The following is an 18,340-nucleotide window of genomic DNA, read 5'->3' as shown; positions in this document are numbered from 1 at the left end:
TATGTACCTTTACATGCTTTGTATTGCAGCTTTTAAATACCATCAGAAGACTGGCTCCACACGCTCACAAAGGTGCAACCAAGTCACCTGGGTATGCTGTTCAAGCCTCACATACTCACAGTAGCAAATTAACCAAAAATAACCTCAAGCAGCATTTTATAACATCTTATTATACTAGTACAAGTGGCCTTTCACAAATCGATGTGACACATTTTGTTTCATTGCAAGGGAAAGGCTTGGCCACAGCGATGGATCCTGTAAGAATCTTCAAGAGTGAATCAAGATGACTACTACAAATGCTTATTTTATAACTGCAAGAAAATTTTGTGAGTCTCCATTTTAGCAACATTGTTATTTTATGTTCTAAACTGTATGGATTTTTTTTTTCTATTCCATTTGACCAAAGTAAACCAAAATGTTTCAAAATTAGTAAGTATTTCTAATTCTATTTCTATTTACTTTTTGTTCTTAAACACAGAAGCCTTGGCTCATACTTTGTGGCTTAGAAACTGATAATTTTACTGCCTTACTAAACTGGGCATCACAGTGAGATACTTATTTTGCAAGATGGTTTTACCAAAATGTTCAGTATTTCTTAAGTTATGTGTGTATACAGCAGATTGCATGACTATACATTTCAGCTAACTTGTTTCTTACAAAAACACTGAAGCAGAGATGATCCCTTTCAAATAAAACATAGGAATTTTCTTTTAAAGACCATCTAAAAATAAACCCACCAGTATCGGAACAGTCTATCTCTGTTTGATGACAAAAGCCTTTCAGCCAGTCCTGCATGCAATACCTGCTATTCTCTCACTTATGTTACAGAAAATTACCGTACAGGATGCTAAACCATAAACATACGTGGGGAAACTTTTAACGTCAAATAAATTGTTCCAAAGATCTCAAACACCTTTTCTTTTTGTTCCACTCTGCACCTCATCAGGTTGAGGCCTGCACCCAAACTGCTTGTTCAGTTAAAACAAAAAGGGGAACAGAAACCTCACAACTCGGCATTTGGTTCATCTACACCCAATCAACTCAATGTTTTTGTGGAACATTTATTACACTAATTGCTGGACAAACCCTCCTTTTTGTGGTCACGGACCACATTAGTATTCCCATGTAATAAGACAGGAAACAAGAAATGAACCTTAAGAACTGGTGTTTGATGCCATACACAGAGACGAAGAGCAGATGCAAGAAATATGGAGGATAAACTCCAAATTTAAGTTCACCTGTGGATAGTGCTCAGCTTCATAAGAGTGGTAGGTGTAAAATACCCAAACAGATTAATTGGTATTATTGCTTTCTAAAATCACACACTGATATTGTACAGCAATACCTTTTTCTTGAGTAAATAAATATCCTTTGGCTTTTCATGACACAAAACTCTATAGGAAAAAGGAGGGAATGGAAGGTTTGTCCAGGGCTGCGAAGTTTCCAAAGTATTTTTTTCAAGATTACAATATATATTAATTGACTGCTGCACTCAGTAATAGCTAGGGTTAAATTTCGCTGCAATCAAAATCTTGGTTAGATCCTAGCGCAATGTGAAAACTATAGAGCTGCCCATCACTCCCTATTTAGCTACACGGAGCAATGAATTCTAAATTACTTAATTAAAACATCAGATTGCAATTTGCCTGTACGCCCTATGTGTGGCACTATGTCACAACTGCCTTACGTGAATGGACTTAATTATTTCTTTTTATGTAAACACAAATCTCAGTATAAAAGACTAATGATGACATTTATATCTGTCATCTTTTTTCAATGTCAGTTTACAAATTTTCAGCCTAACAGAGCAGCGGTGTTTGCACCTGCACTTCATGAGGGAATGGTGATTATGTCAGCATGTAGAAGTGTGGCCATTAGTACTTAGCAGATAACGCTCGTTAAGATTATAGCATGAAGTGATACCAAACCATCTGTAGAGTCAATCCTGGTGCACAAGGCACTGAGTTTTTCTTTTGATTTTTGCAAGCGAGATTTTGTACTTTTTTACAAGAATTTACGCGCACGTATTTGCAGTTTAAAATTACTTGTTAATGACAAATCAAATCCTGCCTAAATCAAACAGCTGCTATCTAATTTCTTTAAAACCCCGAGCCAAGGGCTGAAATCGAAGTGAAATTCTGTTTCACCCGGAGCGGGGGATGCCCCACGTCATAAAAATGATGAATTTTTGGCGAGTGCGGAATCAAACCGACAAGTTTGAATGTAAAAGGAGCTGGAAGGATGGGTTTGTCAGCACAGAGCTGTTTAACACCGTCGTCTGATTTGAGTAAAATGCTGAAATAAATATAGCTAACTTCATTTTTTTTGGTTTCTTGGAGTTTGCAGCTTTTTTTGATAGGAATGGTTGGACTCGATGATCCAGTGGGTCTCTTCCAACCTGGTTATTCTATGATTCTATGAAATACAGTGATGAAAACTATACGCATAAATGGCTATGCACTGTTTTGGCAAAACAAGAAAACTTACCTGTTTGAAGAACACTTACCAACCGACACTCAAACTACTTCTGCACCGATTTCTACTGGACTTTCCACCAGCACCCATCCCTCTAACTAGCGTCCCCGCAACGCTAGTAACTCAAATTTACACAAGGCTAACATCAGTCTAGCGTTCTTTCTACCACCAAAAGTAAGATTCACATTTTCAATTTAATATTCACATCCTTAGACCATCCAAGAGCTCAAACAGACCTGCAGCATGAAGCCCCATTCTAGCGTTATAGGTGAAAGTGAGCTGTATCATCCAGAGTTAATAACATGGCTGTGATTCTGAATATACTTTGGACAACATGTAAGTAGAGAAAATCTATTACTCGAATTAGAGGAAGAAAACTGCTTAGAAATCTAATTAAGGAGAAATTTTAGACTACCTCATCGAAAACATTATACTGTCTGTACAGGCTGAAAATTGCTGTTTTCCATAACAGTACGAAGAGAAAAAGCCTAGAAATGAAGAGTGGATCCTCAATCATAATAACAATTAACATTGTGAGCGCTTCCAAATTTAAAATTAAGAAAGAATAAGTGTAATCTGTTAACCAAGGACTAATACCAGCAAACTTAGAGCAAAACCATTTGTGTCACTACCTCAACAAGTGAGGCCAGCCTAGGAAACAGGTTGTTTTAGGCATTTATACTTCACTATTAGAGATGCTCACAACAGCAGTTGAGATCTAAATATAAGCATCACTGCTCAATAACAAAACCACAAAGTTTTAAAAATAACACATAGTTGGTAAATGTTTCAAGGACAGACGGATTTGGGTTAGGTAAAAGATAAGCAGCCCTTCCAAATCTTTTCCCTCAAATTATGCTGTCTGTTGAGAGAATAAAGAAACACGAGTTTGAAATATTCCAAGATCAAAGAAACATAAGTTTGAAATATTCCAAGATCATCTTACTCCTTGGGTGCACGTGCGAGTGCAGGAGTTCACAGTATGGATTCTTCTCCCCATTGACAAGCACCAGAACAATTATGTAGGACAAAGAGCGAAGAGATCATCTAACCACATCTGTTAATGAATAACAGGCACCTTAGCAATGGAGATGCGCTGCTGTCATTGCACTGATAAAGTGCTTAAAGCCAGTGTCCTAAAGCAAAACCGTCATTACATTAGTTCCTGAGTATTTGCCATGCCTAAGGATGCTTCAACTGTAGCACCAGGGAAGAAGAGCTTATTATTGGAAGACCACAGACGCAGAGTTGAGCTATAGCTCCAGAATCTTTATGGATTTGAGCTACATTTGATTGAGCCATCAAGGTCCCCTACTCACATCGCTACTTCTGGCTCCCAGAAGACTAGGAATTCAGATTATTTAGCTGCTTGATGCAGGATTTTAAATCAGAGATTAATTTTGAAAATTGTTTTAGCTGCACATTTTTTTGAGAGGTACAAAGAGGTAATTTACAATTTTGAGAAAGTGTGGTTGGTATCTAGGCACCTTCATAGAGGCAAACATGGGTTTGCTGTTTCAGAGGACAGAGTTTACACATCCAAACTGAACAACTTGATTTATTTAAAATTCACTTCAAAATGCATTGTGTTTAGTTCTTTTTTTTTTTTTAAATGAACATTCAAAGCATCAAAATATTACTAATTTAAAGAGAACCTTTGTTAAGAATAAGATAATTTACATACTGTAGATTGTGGCTGTGAGGGGAGGGAAACAACCAAGGGTAGATTAGACACAGTACTAAGGCCAACATGCCAGAAAACAACACAGCTTTATGCTCAACTGTTAAATGACCTGGGCAAAATAAAACAATTAGGTGGGAAAATAAAACCAACTGCTTCCTTGAGGGTGTTCGTGTGAAAAAAAAAAAAAAGGTGTTAGTAGGTTTTCTATCTAGACCTAGCTCATTCACATATTTAAAGAACTCTATCTTCTTCTAAATAACAAAAAATGTTTCTAAACCAAGGCAGATTATTATTTGGAACTGGCATAGTAAAATAAAGGATCACAGTATACAGAGCTTAAAATCCTGTACCAGGGAAGAACAACAAGTGGTTTACAAGGGGATCATTTAAGTATATTATCTAATTTTTAAAAACAGAGATATAAAATATTGGTTGCATAGGGATTTAAATATAAGGCCAAGCAGAAGATTAAAGTAAAATAGAGATCATAAGAAGGGCACTATGGTGTCAAAACATAGTATTTCCATTTGAATTAATGTCTAATTCAAAATCACAGTATTTTGCTAGTACTACAAACAGTGAATGTCAAACTGTCCCATTAATCTCGAACTGAAAACCGACATTAGAACTTCTAAATAGTACAAAACTAAAGTTCATTCTCTAAACCTGATCAGTGTATTAGCACAGTAGTGCTTGGTACGTACCTGATTTATTTACTCTACCTTCTGTAAATAATATAAAGGTTATTTCTTGTTAATAAAAGCGTGAGATCACAATATTGCTGCAGGCCATCAGTGGTTTGCAGCCTTACTTGATATTTAATTACTCAGTCTTTAAAAGTGTAAGATCCCACCCTGCAGAATCTTCACCTGTTGAACACAGAACACTGTCATTAATAAAATACAATAGAAGTTCCACCACTAACAACTAACACATAAGCCGGGGTTGTAGGTTTAAACCCAGTACAATTCATTATTATTAACTCACAGCAATTTTTGTTAGGAAGGTAACCTGTAGACTTCCAAATCATCTTGCATGTATTAAATATAAACAAGTATGTAACTAACTGTCGTCTCTTGGCATTTCAAGTAGATTATTCAATTGTGAAAGTATTTCTGCAAAAATCAATTTTAAACTGTTAAAATGATGTTCAAATATTAATTTCTGTATCTACATGTAGCTTAATTAACCTAAAATTGTAAGGAATAGTAGTGTAAGGAAAAGAGGTATTCTCCAGATGAATTAGGTGTTGAAGTACACTAACTGGGAATACCTGAACCAACATCATAACTGAAAAAGTGCATGAACATGGTAATACTACAAATGTGTTAACTACAGAACAAAAGGTTTCTGAAAGCTAAGCAATACTATTTTACATGTTATTTACAGGTTACAATTTTTCCAGAGACCACACAGCCAATTTATGATCTTAAAATTCCTTTGATATATTCAAAGCATCCTTTGGCTTCCATCCTATTCAGTCAAGAGCCTATTCACACACCAGTAAATCAGGTACTGTACAGTCGAACAACACTGCCATTGTGGTTCTGTAATTCTTCAAAATTCACTCCTTTCTGTTCTTTGAAGAAAAAGCAGTATTTTCATTTCACGCTTTTCGTAGGTGTTTCAGATTCCGTAGACTGTCTCCCATCAGTCCATGCCTCTCGTGTGCTCTTCAGTGCTAGTGTTTTCTGCTGGTCGACCACAACGTAATCAACTCTTTCATCTGCCACGCTGCTGCCCGAACCACTGCTCTTTTTCTGGGAAAGGCAAAAGGAGAGTGGAAAACATTTTAAAAATAAATTAACAACAAAATGTTAGCAGGTGTCCCAAACAGATACAGAACAAGCACAGGTTTCTCTAAAAAGTCTGAAATGATTTCCCCAACTGACTGCTTTACAGCTAATTAAGATGATCTTGCTAGAAAGTCCTTCTTTCCCAGCAACTACTTGTTAAGAAATTTTGAACTCTTGATAGCAAGAGTTGATTTGCTTACCTTACGAGGTGGGGTAGATTTTCCCGAATCCAGGTCCAGATCTAAATATTCTACTTGTTTATCTCCTTTAGGTTTTACCATAGGGCTGCTTCCTCCATCAAGACTGTTGCTTCCAAACAAATTCTGAAATTATAGTATAAATAACTTCAGCTACAAAAGTCCATGCTAATGATCCACATTATCAAATATGCTTATTATAAACTGCCAAAATATTAAAGGTTGAAAAATTGACTAGGAGCACTTACAATCAGCTAAACCATGCAAATTTCATTGGGATTGTATAACAAGGGGATATATTCTAAGTTAAAACTAAGACAGAGTTGAAAGCCAGTGGGGGGGGAAGAACCCCCAAACCAACCCCCCAAATTTGAGGTTGTCACCAAACCAATCTGTACCTTCCACCTAATGTCCCTTTCATATAATGAAATAAGAATGGAGTGTGGTTTGTTCTTTTTAAATTAAGTTGTTACATTTGGAATTAATGTATTACAAACTTTATTCCCTTAAATTGCTGTTAAATACCTTGCAAGAATTTCAGCCTTACAATAGTAGCAAAACTTCAAATGAAACTTTTACATTTTATTCAAAAGCCATCATGATTAAGCTGAAAATCAAAAAGTATTATTCAATTGATAAGACCAAAAGATTAAAACTTTGGAGAATTTGTGTAGTGTTGCCTGAACTGAAGTTGCATTGTATATGCCTAAATTTCAATTAGCCCAGACTTTTACAACCTCACCTCCTCTGTCCTCTCCCAGCCTGATCCCTCCCTCTTAACAGGTGTTATAGGAACAGTACAATAGAAGGACTCTTCTCTAAAAGATAAAGAAAAAAAAGGAAGACAGAGGGCAGCAGTCAGCAAAAAATGAAGAGGAAGACAGAAGGAAAGACAGAAGGGTAAGGCTGACAGCAAATTGAAAGAAAAAGCAGAATATTGCTGATTTTATTTAATAAAACAGAAATATGACATGTCCAAACAAGATGCTTCGAAGCTGAAGACAGAAAAAGATGAAAAAGCATGGGCTCCTTTCTAAGATGCAGTTGGAACAAATAAAAATTTCCAAAATATCTATGCGATTGGCACATTTTAAAACAAAGGCCTTGAGATAGCTGGAAACATTCGGGTTCTCTAGAAAATAAAATATTTTATGGGTTAAAAGCTTGATGGGATGGGCTTTTTAAATTGAAGTTATCCATTATATCTGTATCATCCAACTCATTTAATATTAAGTGCTAACGAGGACAAACGCAAACAACTGACACAAAGTTTATTTTTGTTGCCCAAATTCTCTAAACAAATTTCTGCATATTTAACATACAAAAGTCAAATTCTGTATCAACGTTTCCAGCCTAAATGAAAAAAAATACTACTCTTTAAACAAAAATAGTGTTATTTCAAATAAACTAGACAAGCAGAACATATGCATTATAACGCAAACTTTAAATATACGTCAACGAAAATGAAAGGAATTCTGTAGAGAACAACCTTGAAAAATGAACGGTGCAAGCAAACAGAAGATATTAATGACAAGCTGTCTGAGCTGTGATATTAATTATACCGTCTTGGCAGTGATGTTAAATCCCTGAAGTGGCATTGTAAGAATCAACAGTAATCCCCCATTTGAACTGCGATTCTGCTGCAGTGAGAACCGTGGGCATAGGAGATTTGAAACCCTTGTATAAAATGCATCTATAAAAGGGGATGCTACCAATTACTTACCAATGCCTCTTGCAAGAGAGGGGCTAAGTTTTTACATCCCCAGCTCCCCACTGCTGAAGCGCACTTCACCTGGGAAGCGCACCTGCACTGCCGGCAGGTCAGACATCGTACAGAGCACAGACCAGGATGCTCTGCAGGCTCGGGAGCTTGCACCGAGCCAGAGCTGCGGGAGAGAAGTCAGCAGGAGAGGCTCGCTCAGAGGGACCTCAGAGGCAGTATCGGTGAGCTGGAGGGGAGGGAGATTGGGGAGATCGGGGAGGGCATCCAGAGTAGCAGGGGATGGGGAAGCAAGCAGCACTGCAAGAGGAAGAGAATCTAGGGTGTAGCGAAATGGGCTAGCACATGCCAAATAAAGAGGCAGACAAACGAACAGAACAAAAAGGGGGCTAGACAGGCCCTCCCCAAAGAAGGTCTTTAGTAATGCTTTAAAGACGAAAAATGCTACTTTATTCCCTACTAAAAGCCCGAGCCATAAAAATGTGGTGAACACATTGAACTATACTGAAAAAAAACCCTCAAGACACAGGTTTCCCTCCAGCACTTTCGGGCTATTCTGGACCACATGTTAGTTTAAACTGAAGCCTGCTGCTGCTCTCTTACTTTAAAATACTATTATTGGTTCTTCTTTTTCCCTCTCCTTCCTCTCCAACGAAAGAAAAAAACACAGCATGCATCATTAACTTTCCCTAACTAGCTCTTCCCTTACAGCACTGCATGCTGAATATGTGAAACTTTATTATCTGAGAATATTATTCCCCGAAGGGCAAAAAAATTACAGATCTTCAATACAAAAGACCCCTTCTAAACGCTTTTTTGAAAGAAGCCTACTAGATGTACACATAGCTCAGTTTTTATAGAACGTGAACAACAAATAATAGTCTTTTCCCCCCCCATCCCTTCCACATTTCTTGGAAGAGGTCCTTTTAATACAGGTTTTTAAGCAGGTCTCAGAGGTTCTAAGGTAACTTATTTCCACTGGTGTTATAATACTGAACTGGTGCACAGCCCAAGATGAGGAATTACAAAGAACAGCGAGTTTCTAAGGAAGAGGAAAAACAAGGCAAGTATTGAACTCATTTGTACAACAGATGTTCTCTCTCTATAGGTTTATGCTTTTAACTTCTTCAGTGAGATCTTGCCAAAATTACAGTTTTTCTAAAGAGATTTTTTTCAATTATTATTTTGATCTAGAAGTATACAGGGAGTGATGTTGAGTGGAAGGATCTGTGCTTGCATGATTTACAAGTGAGGACTGCACAGGAAGAGAGTAGTTAAGATGTAGATTTTACATACTGGGTCTTCAGTGGACTGATTTGGATTCATGGATACATAATTCTCTTCACTGTCGTGCGAGTCACTGCTGGAAGTTGTGCTATGAACTGAATCCGGTCTGGGAGACAGGGGAAACCTGGAGGAGCTAATTACCAGGAATTATTTTACAAACAATACATCTCGAATATTTTAAACCTCCTGGTAAACAACAAAAATAAGCATATTAGAGCTGAAATTTTCACTCAAGTTTACTAGAGAGTCACATTTTTTCGTTATATACAGTCTCTCATATTTAATATTACAAACCAAAAAATTCATAAGGACACACTGTTTCAATGCACACAAGCATACACACACCAAAGGAAACCTCCATTTGTATTACAATGGCTAAAAAGATATTACAGACACACACACATTTATTAACACCCTAGTCAACAAAAACAATTAATCTGAATGAGGAAAAGCTAAAAGACTTACTCTCGTGCAAAGCTTCTGGTGATGGGAGATCTAACGGGGGCTTGCAATTCTTCCCATTCAGGCAAAGGTTTTATTTCTAGTGGAGCTGGTTTTGCTATATAAGAAACAGACAATCTTAAAGCACAGAGCATTCCTAAACAAGCTTAAAATTAATAACTTTTCAAAGCCTAAATAATATTTTTTACATGGTAAATACAAGGTAGGAAAAGGAGACACTCTTCAGTTCTTAGAAAGATACATTAATTTATATTTTTAATCTTTCCAGGTACTGAAAAGCAACATCAGTTAGGAAAAAAACCCACCATTTAAGAATTTTACAAGATACGCTGGTACACAGTAATTCTGTTTTGAAAAGAGACTCTAAAAATGGCAGCATCATGTTGTGGCTTTGCTCTGCCATGATGACTTGTTGAACAGACAAGCCCAGGTTGATGGACTTCAGTTCAGCAGAGCCAACTCTGGGTACTTTTCTTGGCTCAGGGACAATTCTTATTATGCAAACTCTGGCCTTGCTGCATACATGTGCCCTTACTGATGAGGTTTCACAGCTCAAAGTGTGGGCAGAATGTGCAACTGAGACTAAATTTGCAAAAGTATGATATGAGCCAATACCCAAAAGTGAGATGAGCTCCAATCCCAAGAGGTGCTTGGCTTGCTTCAGTTCTTATCAGCAGATGAGCAGAGTAGTGGCGTTTGCGCTATTAATGACAGCTAAAATTGTTCTAGAAGAGATGCCATATTTATTTTCCATTTTCAGAACAGAACCACAAACAGAGCATTAGTGAGAAACACATCAGCCCTCCCTCCCACTTTTGTGCTTCACCCCTCCTAAATGTTAGGAAAAAAACAAAGCATAAAAGGACTCATGGAAATTTTTATTTTACTTTTTTTAAAATCACACAGTCAAGCTGCTGTCAGTTTGAATCTCAACTTCATCCTCCCTAAAACTGATTTTAGAAACTAAAATGCAGTGTCATTATAATAACATTCTTCCTCTCCTCACCACCCCCCCATCAGTCTGCTGCTTATTACCAGTTTTACCAAGGTTAAATGTCAGGCATGCAGCACCAGTTCAAGAGGAGTAAGAGCTGTCACACGCGAACGCATGAGGAACTGACAGAAATCTGTTGCTTAATCATTGTCTCAGAAGGAAAAAGCAGAACTGTATCATTATACTTTCATTCTACTCACTCTTCAGATTGAGTATGAAAAGTCAGCTCTATTACATATTGAAGATGAGGACTCATGAGTCAAATTTTCTGGATTGGTATCAGCTTTGGTACCCCAAACCGTTTTTGTCTTTTCTCTGTTAAGAAGTCATAATTATGCACTCAAAGCACGTCAAGCCTACTCCAATAATTCTGCCACTTTAACCCACTTGCTCATAAAAAGCTGTCAACACAGACTCAGAAGAAGAACTACAACTCATCTACGTCAAGATACAAGGTATCACATGAGGGAAGAGTGGCAGAACTGATCTGGATGTAGGCAAGCCGATACTAAAGCTTGAGTGACACGAAAATGATCAGTGTGGCTCAAGATCTCCGCAAAGGCCTAAGACTACATGGCGAGTATAATCATCGGGCAAAGTACTGCCCCGCAGTAGGAGTAAGGACTTTTTCCAAAGCCCACTGAGAACCAGCAGGAATGTTTCATCCAGTTGCAATGGGCTTTAACAACCAAACGTTATGATCAGTGACACTGCTGTGAGATTTTTAACATTATTTGTAATCTCCATGTGACTACACCAACTCAGCACCTTCAATAAAGCCCATCAGACTAATTGCAATGCTCATTAAGATGCACATACTAGTAAAATGTTCAGAGGGTCAATAGTTTGCCTTATTTCAGTGTTTAGTCAACAACAGGAAACTTAAGTAAACTCTGATTTCAGCTTATTGTCTAACAGTTTCAAGCAACTTAGAAGTAAATCGTATATACTTGCTTCTAAATAAAAAGACAAAAATAAATCCAAAATATGAACTGCTAAAACTGATCAGAACACCCATGTTTATATCAAGGAGATGTTTCCGTATGCTGCTCCAAGTGCCAGGAAGACTTTAATTCCTTATATAGGAAACTTTTCACTTGGCAAGGAAAATGCACCCATTATCTTAGATTGTAATAGTAATAAAAAGACTAGACAAGAGTTAAAATTATTCTAGAATAACATTTTTTCATTTTTGTTTTACTTATTTTTATAAAGCTCCATATACATACAGTGCTAAAGTACATACCCTTTCTTCTTGTAGTAAAGTCACCTATGGTTTGTGAATCAGTTCGCTCTAAACCATGTGGTTTAGGTCTTAAAATTTTAGGACTTTGACCTAATTGGTAAAAAGAAGACTCTCTTAATAATATTTTATTTATAACTGGAAAACGGAATTTTGTAAATAAACAGCACAACCCCCTGCAGAAAGGTTAACATCACAAGCATAAGCAAGCTGCTGAAGGAGAGTTTTACAGTCTAGCTAGGTCTCATACTAAGGGCTTAAGCACCAAACCAGAAAGAAAGAAAACACTGCATGCAAGCAATTTGTCGGAGGCAAGCATTAAAAGTGTACGAGAAGGCTAAAAAGTGCATCAACAAACATTGTAACTGATCATTATTATTAACTGGTTTCAAGTTGCACTACATAAAAAAATGCCACATTAAAGTAATATCTAGCATGACAGAAGAATGTCATGTTTCAGATACAAACTGAGGTATTCTTAAAGAAATTAAGTCCTCTTTAATCACAGTATTACTTTGGAAATAGGGATACTCTTCGGAGGTCTCCTATCCACCATGCCTCTCCCACTTGAGAAGCCCCAAGAATCTTCCTTCATACTGTATTTGTTAAATTTACTCCCCAGAAATCTACATCTGCCTGGACCAAAATCACCTCTCCGACTTTGAAGACACAGGGGGGCTTCCTCTCTAAGCTCCCAGTCTGCGTACTTGTCCCTGCCACCATGGCACAACTCAACCTCTACCACAAATGACCATCATAAAATTACGTTCCCTAAACCTTTTTTAAAATGTATGTACCTATATACAAGTGCAACAGAGGCACTTGCCCTTCCTCCATGTTATGCTATCGCACACTATCACGTTGTTAGCATCACATTCCCTTGTGTCACACTATCACACAATCTAACACTTTAGATATATCTGCTAACCAAGTGAAAAGCACAAACTAAGAAAATATTAGTCAATAAGCTCCCCACAGGCAGAAAGATAACTCCTCTCCCACCATGGAAATTCTTAGCCAACTTGACCAAATTCTGTGAGAGTTTCAGCTCACATTGTCTATTTTAAATAAATAGGATCAATAATGCATAGGAACTCTAACCTTTCATGAAAATATCTGAGAAAGGGTTAATATCAGAAAAGAGGAGTGCCTTCAAGTGGTACACTACAAAGCCATATTAAAAGCAAAACTTCACAATAAACCAAATGAAAAGTCTAAGTGTGATTATGTTAGAAAGTTGCCCTACAGCACAAAATGGAAAGTACTATCACAGACTCACATGTGGACTGGTACTACCAGCAATGAGCAAGAATTCTTTGCAAAAAATAAACTTGGCAACAACCACCAGAAGTTTGCAAATCTCTACCCCAAGGGTTTTGCACATGAAGTGCTCTATTACTGTTATCGCTGAAGTATTGGGAATAATCAAGTAACAACAAGAAAGGTAAACAGAAAGGTTTTGTACTCTATCTTAACTTCTACACATCACTTCTGAGAGACCACGCAATTAAGACAAAATTTATTTATTTATTGGTAGGGACGCATAGTAACTTCCTTAAAAAGAAAAAAAACCATGAAATTATTTTTTATGGACAGTTCTTTTCCATATTCAAAACCAGATGCTCCCGTAAATGGCTCGAAGTGCTGACAAAAAGACCAAGCAGTTGGGCAACGCTGACCGAAGACCCAGATTGCGAGTGGTATACAAAGCATTTCTCTGAAGTATGCTGCTGACTGGAGCTAAGTCAAAAGCATGACCCAACATGCTGGCATAGCTCATTCTGAGCCAATTCAATATTCACAAGTATCTTCGCTACAACTCTATGATAAAAGCTTGCCTATATAAAAAGTCCAATATCTTAAAATTGATTGAACAAATGTAGAAGTTCAATCATCTTTTATTAAGAACAATTTGATGCTGAATATAATAACCTAATCATATTAACTTTGTCTTCCACAGTTTTATAATCAAATTTAACACAAATCTCGCCCAATAGAACTCAATTTAAGATGCCAATCAATGCACGGACGTACAAGCATGGATTGTAAGTATAGTGAGAAATCTAGCAGAGGTAACACAGTTAATGAAGTTATTTAATCAGTGTGTATTTTATAACCTCTCTACTCTTATAGCCTAAGACAGGCTGAAGTGTCAGAAGCCTGTAATACAGAAGATAAATGCAGGAAACTCAGGGCAATGACTGATTAGTTCTACTTTTGTTAATAATGCTAACGTGGTCTAGTGTAGCTGACCTTCCTGGACTATGATTATCCCCATTTGTAGCACATAGAGATAACATAATTGCCTGCTTTATACTTAATTTAGCTCTTATAAACCATTCTGGGACTTTCAGAAGAGCTATATAAATAAGTGCAGGTCCCTACAATATCTCTTCTGCATCAGACAAGAAGATACAAAATGTTCCAGCATAAAATAAACTCACTGAGCTTTCATCTCTTGCGGCAGAAAGACTGTTCAACACAAATAAATTTGGTGGCAAACAGCTTGCTGCTACCAAGCAGCCAGGATAATGCAATTCCTCTAGTTTTATATGTCAGAGAGGATTAAAATGGTTGTGCAGGGCTTTTTTTCCCTCCCTACAAAGCAAAAAAATAAAAGGCCTAATCTCCATCGAGGAGCTTATAACATGCACCATGAAAGACCTGATGCCAGCCAAAGGAACCGGGGAAAAAGGAACACAATAACAAAACTGAAGTTACTCGTTTGTTTGTAGTGCAGAATTCCTCTATCCTGTTCTTGCTCATCAAAGAACATAAAGCAACACAAGCTGGGGCACAGAAAGCCTTTAACAGCATCCCGTACTCACTCAAAAGATATATTTTTAACAAATCCATGAGAAAATTTGGAAGTACCATTCTTTATCTAGAAATTGGCAGTTCTGCCACTGTCTTTATTCAGATCTATGAACAGAAATACGTATTTTATAGAACTTAGTAACTTAAATACTGTGACTAAAATTCCTGGTGCTGCTCCCAAGTGAGCTTTTAGGTTACATGGATATTCTAGGGAAGATAAATCTGGGTATAAAGATATAGGTGTTACATAGACAGATAGATAGATTTTTTTTTTTTTAACTGAAAAAGAAATCAGTTGTGTTGCAACACCACTGCATGCAAACCTACAGGGAGAAAAAACAACAAATACATTATGGCAAGTGAAACCAACCAAACAAGAAGTGAAAATTAGATGTTTTCATTGTTCAGTCAAGTCACCACCTGTGGAACGTGAAGTGCTACAGCCAGGAGAGAAAAGCTCAGCTTCTGCACATTCTATCAGACCAATACTGTGCGAGGGCACCCTGAGCTGAAAAAAATCACTAATGAAGTCTATTTTTCTAACAAATGGCTGTTTGTAAAAACTGCCAAGCAGAACAAGCTACTATGGATCTAGCATTAGAGAGCACTCAGACGGCATGAATTCTGCTCCTGGCATTTCGGTGTGTGTCAATGCTGCCTTTGTCTCAGAAGTCATCAGGAGAAGAGTCCATTTCACATGTTTGGTTTTGTTTCAAATAACGGTTTAAACTGCAAAACTTTTTGGTTTTTCTTCCATCAGCTAATGTATTCTCTACTTGTTTTCCATAAAGCACTTGGAATATAATGTTGTTGGGAAAAAAAGGGGGTCCCAACACAGCAAATTCCTGATTCAGAGTAGGTGGGTCCTAACATTTTTGGTTTCGAGGATGTAAGCCACACACTAAAAAGCCTCATTTGTTTTCAGGCTATTGCCTTGAAGCGCTAGCACTAAACAAGGATCCTGTTAAGAACGCTTCTTTCTGACTGTGCCTGCTTGCTCCATAGCTTGCCGACAAGGGATTTTATTTCAGGAATTTGCAAAACAACCTCACTAAAGAGGCTAACGCTCTATTTAAATGCCAGCTATTTAGGGCATAAAATTTTAAGGTAAATCCACTAACGTGACATAGAATTTAAGAAATGCGTGATCTGTTAATGCTGTTTCCTGGCCAACAGGACTAATCCTTATGAGACAAGGAGATCAGACGTAGGAATGTTAAAGCAGTGCTTTACTTGGAATGGTAGGCGGAGAGGAAAAGGCAAAAACAGCCACATTAAGTGCCCTGCATCCACAAAAGTAGTTGCAGAGAGTCAGTTTCTCTTTCCATTAAAACATACACATCTTCCCCCCTTTTCTCTGTAATCCGAGGAAACTGAAATTTGCACCGAGGTCTAAGAATTCCATCACTCAGAACCACTATAGATTTTGCCTTAAAAATATGGCCGAATCTCACGGTCTTACTCCCACAGGGTTTATTACTTGGTTTTCAGTTCTGCAGAATAACCTCCCCTTTTACTCCTCTTCCTCACCCCAGTGAACTGTGATTCCCAAGTCTTCAGCATAGAGCTCTACAGGTATCCTGAATTTGCTGTTTTCATCATTACAACTATTTCCCTGCCAAGGCATATCTAATTAGAAACATGTATTTAGTTATACAACATTCATATCTGTTTCCATGCTAGTATCCAGAAACAAATTGGAATATCAATAATGCACTTAGTTCTGGGCAGTGACACTACATGGATGGTGATAACTACAGTCTCTTCTAGACAGTAAAACCAAACTGAAATAAACTCATTCTTTTAATATTATGAACTACAAAAAAAGCAGTCATCTACGGAAAGATTCTCCAGTCTTCTTGGACATCTTTATCTTCTCAAAATAACTTCTCTCAGAGCACTGCTACTTTGAATGCTCCAGAAATTAAGAATGAGTTGGAAAAAATATCTGTTTATAAAGAAATCCAACTGCATCTGACAGCTAAGGTTCACTGGTATTCATAAAATATTTGCCAAATGCCATAAAAACTATTCAGAGAATTGGTTACCAAAACTATTAATTACCCAAATACTATTTGACTGCTCTAATTTGTGAGCAACTTTACACATCTGTATTTACAAAGCCCACACAGCATGATGAACTAAAAGCATTCAATAACAAATACAGTATTTTAAGACCAAAGTACAATATGTTGGAGAGTTTATTAATTAGAAGTTTAAAGCTGCACTAAGTTTCATGAAGTCCAAGAGATACAACTTGAGATCAGTTAACCTTTTTCTGAAAAAAAAATATCAAAAAACCCCACAAAAACCTGATGTTTATCATGTTCACTAGAAAAATCAAGTCTAAAGTTAAGTCTATAAAAACGTCAATGGACTAACATGACAATATGTATATTAAAAACTATGTTTCCTTAAAAAAAGTATTAAGCACGGGGAAGAAAATAAAAATTGTAGGAAGGGAACAAAAAATGTGCTGTTATTACCTATGTTCTCTAGTTCCTGCTCCCCCTAGCATCTTTGGAGTTCAACACTACCATCTCTACCACTATTATCAGAAAAGTTGTGTTTAGTTTTTTTAAAGCCATTTTGTCCAGTAAACCATAGCTTCCTTTACAGCTGTGATGCAGCCATCCAAACAAAATCTTTATTTGACATTATTTGTTGTTTCAGAGTTTTGTAAGATAAACCACAGCTGCGAAGTAAGGACTGGTACATTGTAGCAAGGAGCTGTCTAGATTTCATTTAAAGCTATTAAGTAAAAACTAACCTTGTAGAAGTAATTTAGTACAGTCATGGAAGAAGCGTAATTTTCAGCTAAATGAAAGTCTTTGGAGCTTGCGGGAAAAAAAAGAAGAAAAAAATTCAATGAATTTGCTTCAGGAACTCTGAGGAAGCACGATAACATCCACCAAAATCTTATTTTTTAAATTAATCAATGATCCGGTGGGTCTCTTCCAACCTAGTTATTCTATGATTCTATGGTTTAGCCTCCAAGATTAAATGGAAGGATTAAACACATGGATTTATTGAAACCAAAATAAACAGCACTTCTGCTCAGAAAAGTCATCAGGAAGATGAGGTGGGTTTTTTTTTCAACGTATCTTCAGGTCTTCCTGCTGTAATCACTATTCACAATTTTTTCAATGCCTGCTTGTCCTAAAGCCTGAGAAGATGAGTGATCCTTTATTTAAGAATATGCAAGACAATCATGACAATGTAGAATACTGCAGTGTTACCAACTTTTAATTATTATTTTTAAAGAAACCACAGAATCACTAGGTTGGAAAAGATCCACAGGATCATCGAGTCCAATCATTCCTATCAACCACTAAGCCAATGTCAGCTCCTATTGTCACAAGTGCCTTAACTGTTTCTCTGCAGTTTTATTTCAGGATGGTGTTGTGCTCTTGCTGTATCAGGATGTGCAATACATTCCCATTGTCCAACTCAGACACTCATATACATAAATATTTAACAAGGCAACTGTTCACTAGGCTATTTATGACTAAATTCATGATTAATGAGGGTTCTTAATTTCCTTTACAACTACCTACTTAGTTTGGGGGTTTTACAGCATCATACTACACTACAACTCCTGGTCATCCAGAAGCATCACAGTGGAGCCTATGGGGCCAGAACGCGGCAGATGCTTCCTGCTCTAG

At 37.1% G+C, this 18,340-nt stretch overlaps 1 protein-coding gene across 8 annotated transcripts in view; it reads right to left on the bottom strand.

Moving 5' to 3' along the window:
• Positions 1 to 4,333: 4,333 nt before the first annotated feature.
• Positions 4,334 to 18,340, bottom strand: part of GAB1 (GRB2 associated binding protein 1) — a 101,029-nt gene continuing 87,022 nt past the window's right edge. For 4 of the 8 annotated variants that reach the window (XM_069855300.1, XM_069855295.1, XM_069855297.1 and 1 more), the window contains 5 exons: positions 11,862 to 11,951; positions 9,625 to 9,718; positions 9,169 to 9,292; positions 6,156 to 6,278; positions 4,334 to 5,919 (listed from right to left, as the gene is read on the bottom strand). In XM_069855300.1, the coding sequence (XP_069711401.1) occupies positions 5,761 to 5,919; positions 6,156 to 6,278; positions 9,169 to 9,292; positions 9,625 to 9,718; positions 11,862 to 11,951 (590 nt within the window). In that variant the 3' untranslated portion in view covers positions 4,334 to 5,760. Of the gene's footprint in view, positions 5,920 to 6,155; positions 6,279 to 6,894; positions 6,971 to 9,168; positions 9,293 to 9,624; positions 9,719 to 11,861; positions 11,952 to 18,340 lie in introns of all 8 variants that reach the window. The other 4 variants (XM_069855298.1, XM_069855302.1, XM_069855296.1 and 1 more) reach the window with 3 other exon arrangements.

Source organism: Phaenicophaeus curvirostris, chromosome 4 (genome assembly GCF_032191515.1).
Source record: "Phaenicophaeus curvirostris isolate KB17595 chromosome 4, BPBGC_Pcur_1.0, whole genome shotgun sequence".
Lineage (NCBI taxonomy): Eukaryota > Metazoa > Chordata > Aves > Cuculiformes > Cuculidae > Phaenicophaeus > Phaenicophaeus curvirostris.
The sequence above is the reverse complement of the archived record's forward strand: the minus strand, read 5'-3'. Positions and strand labels throughout refer to the sequence as shown.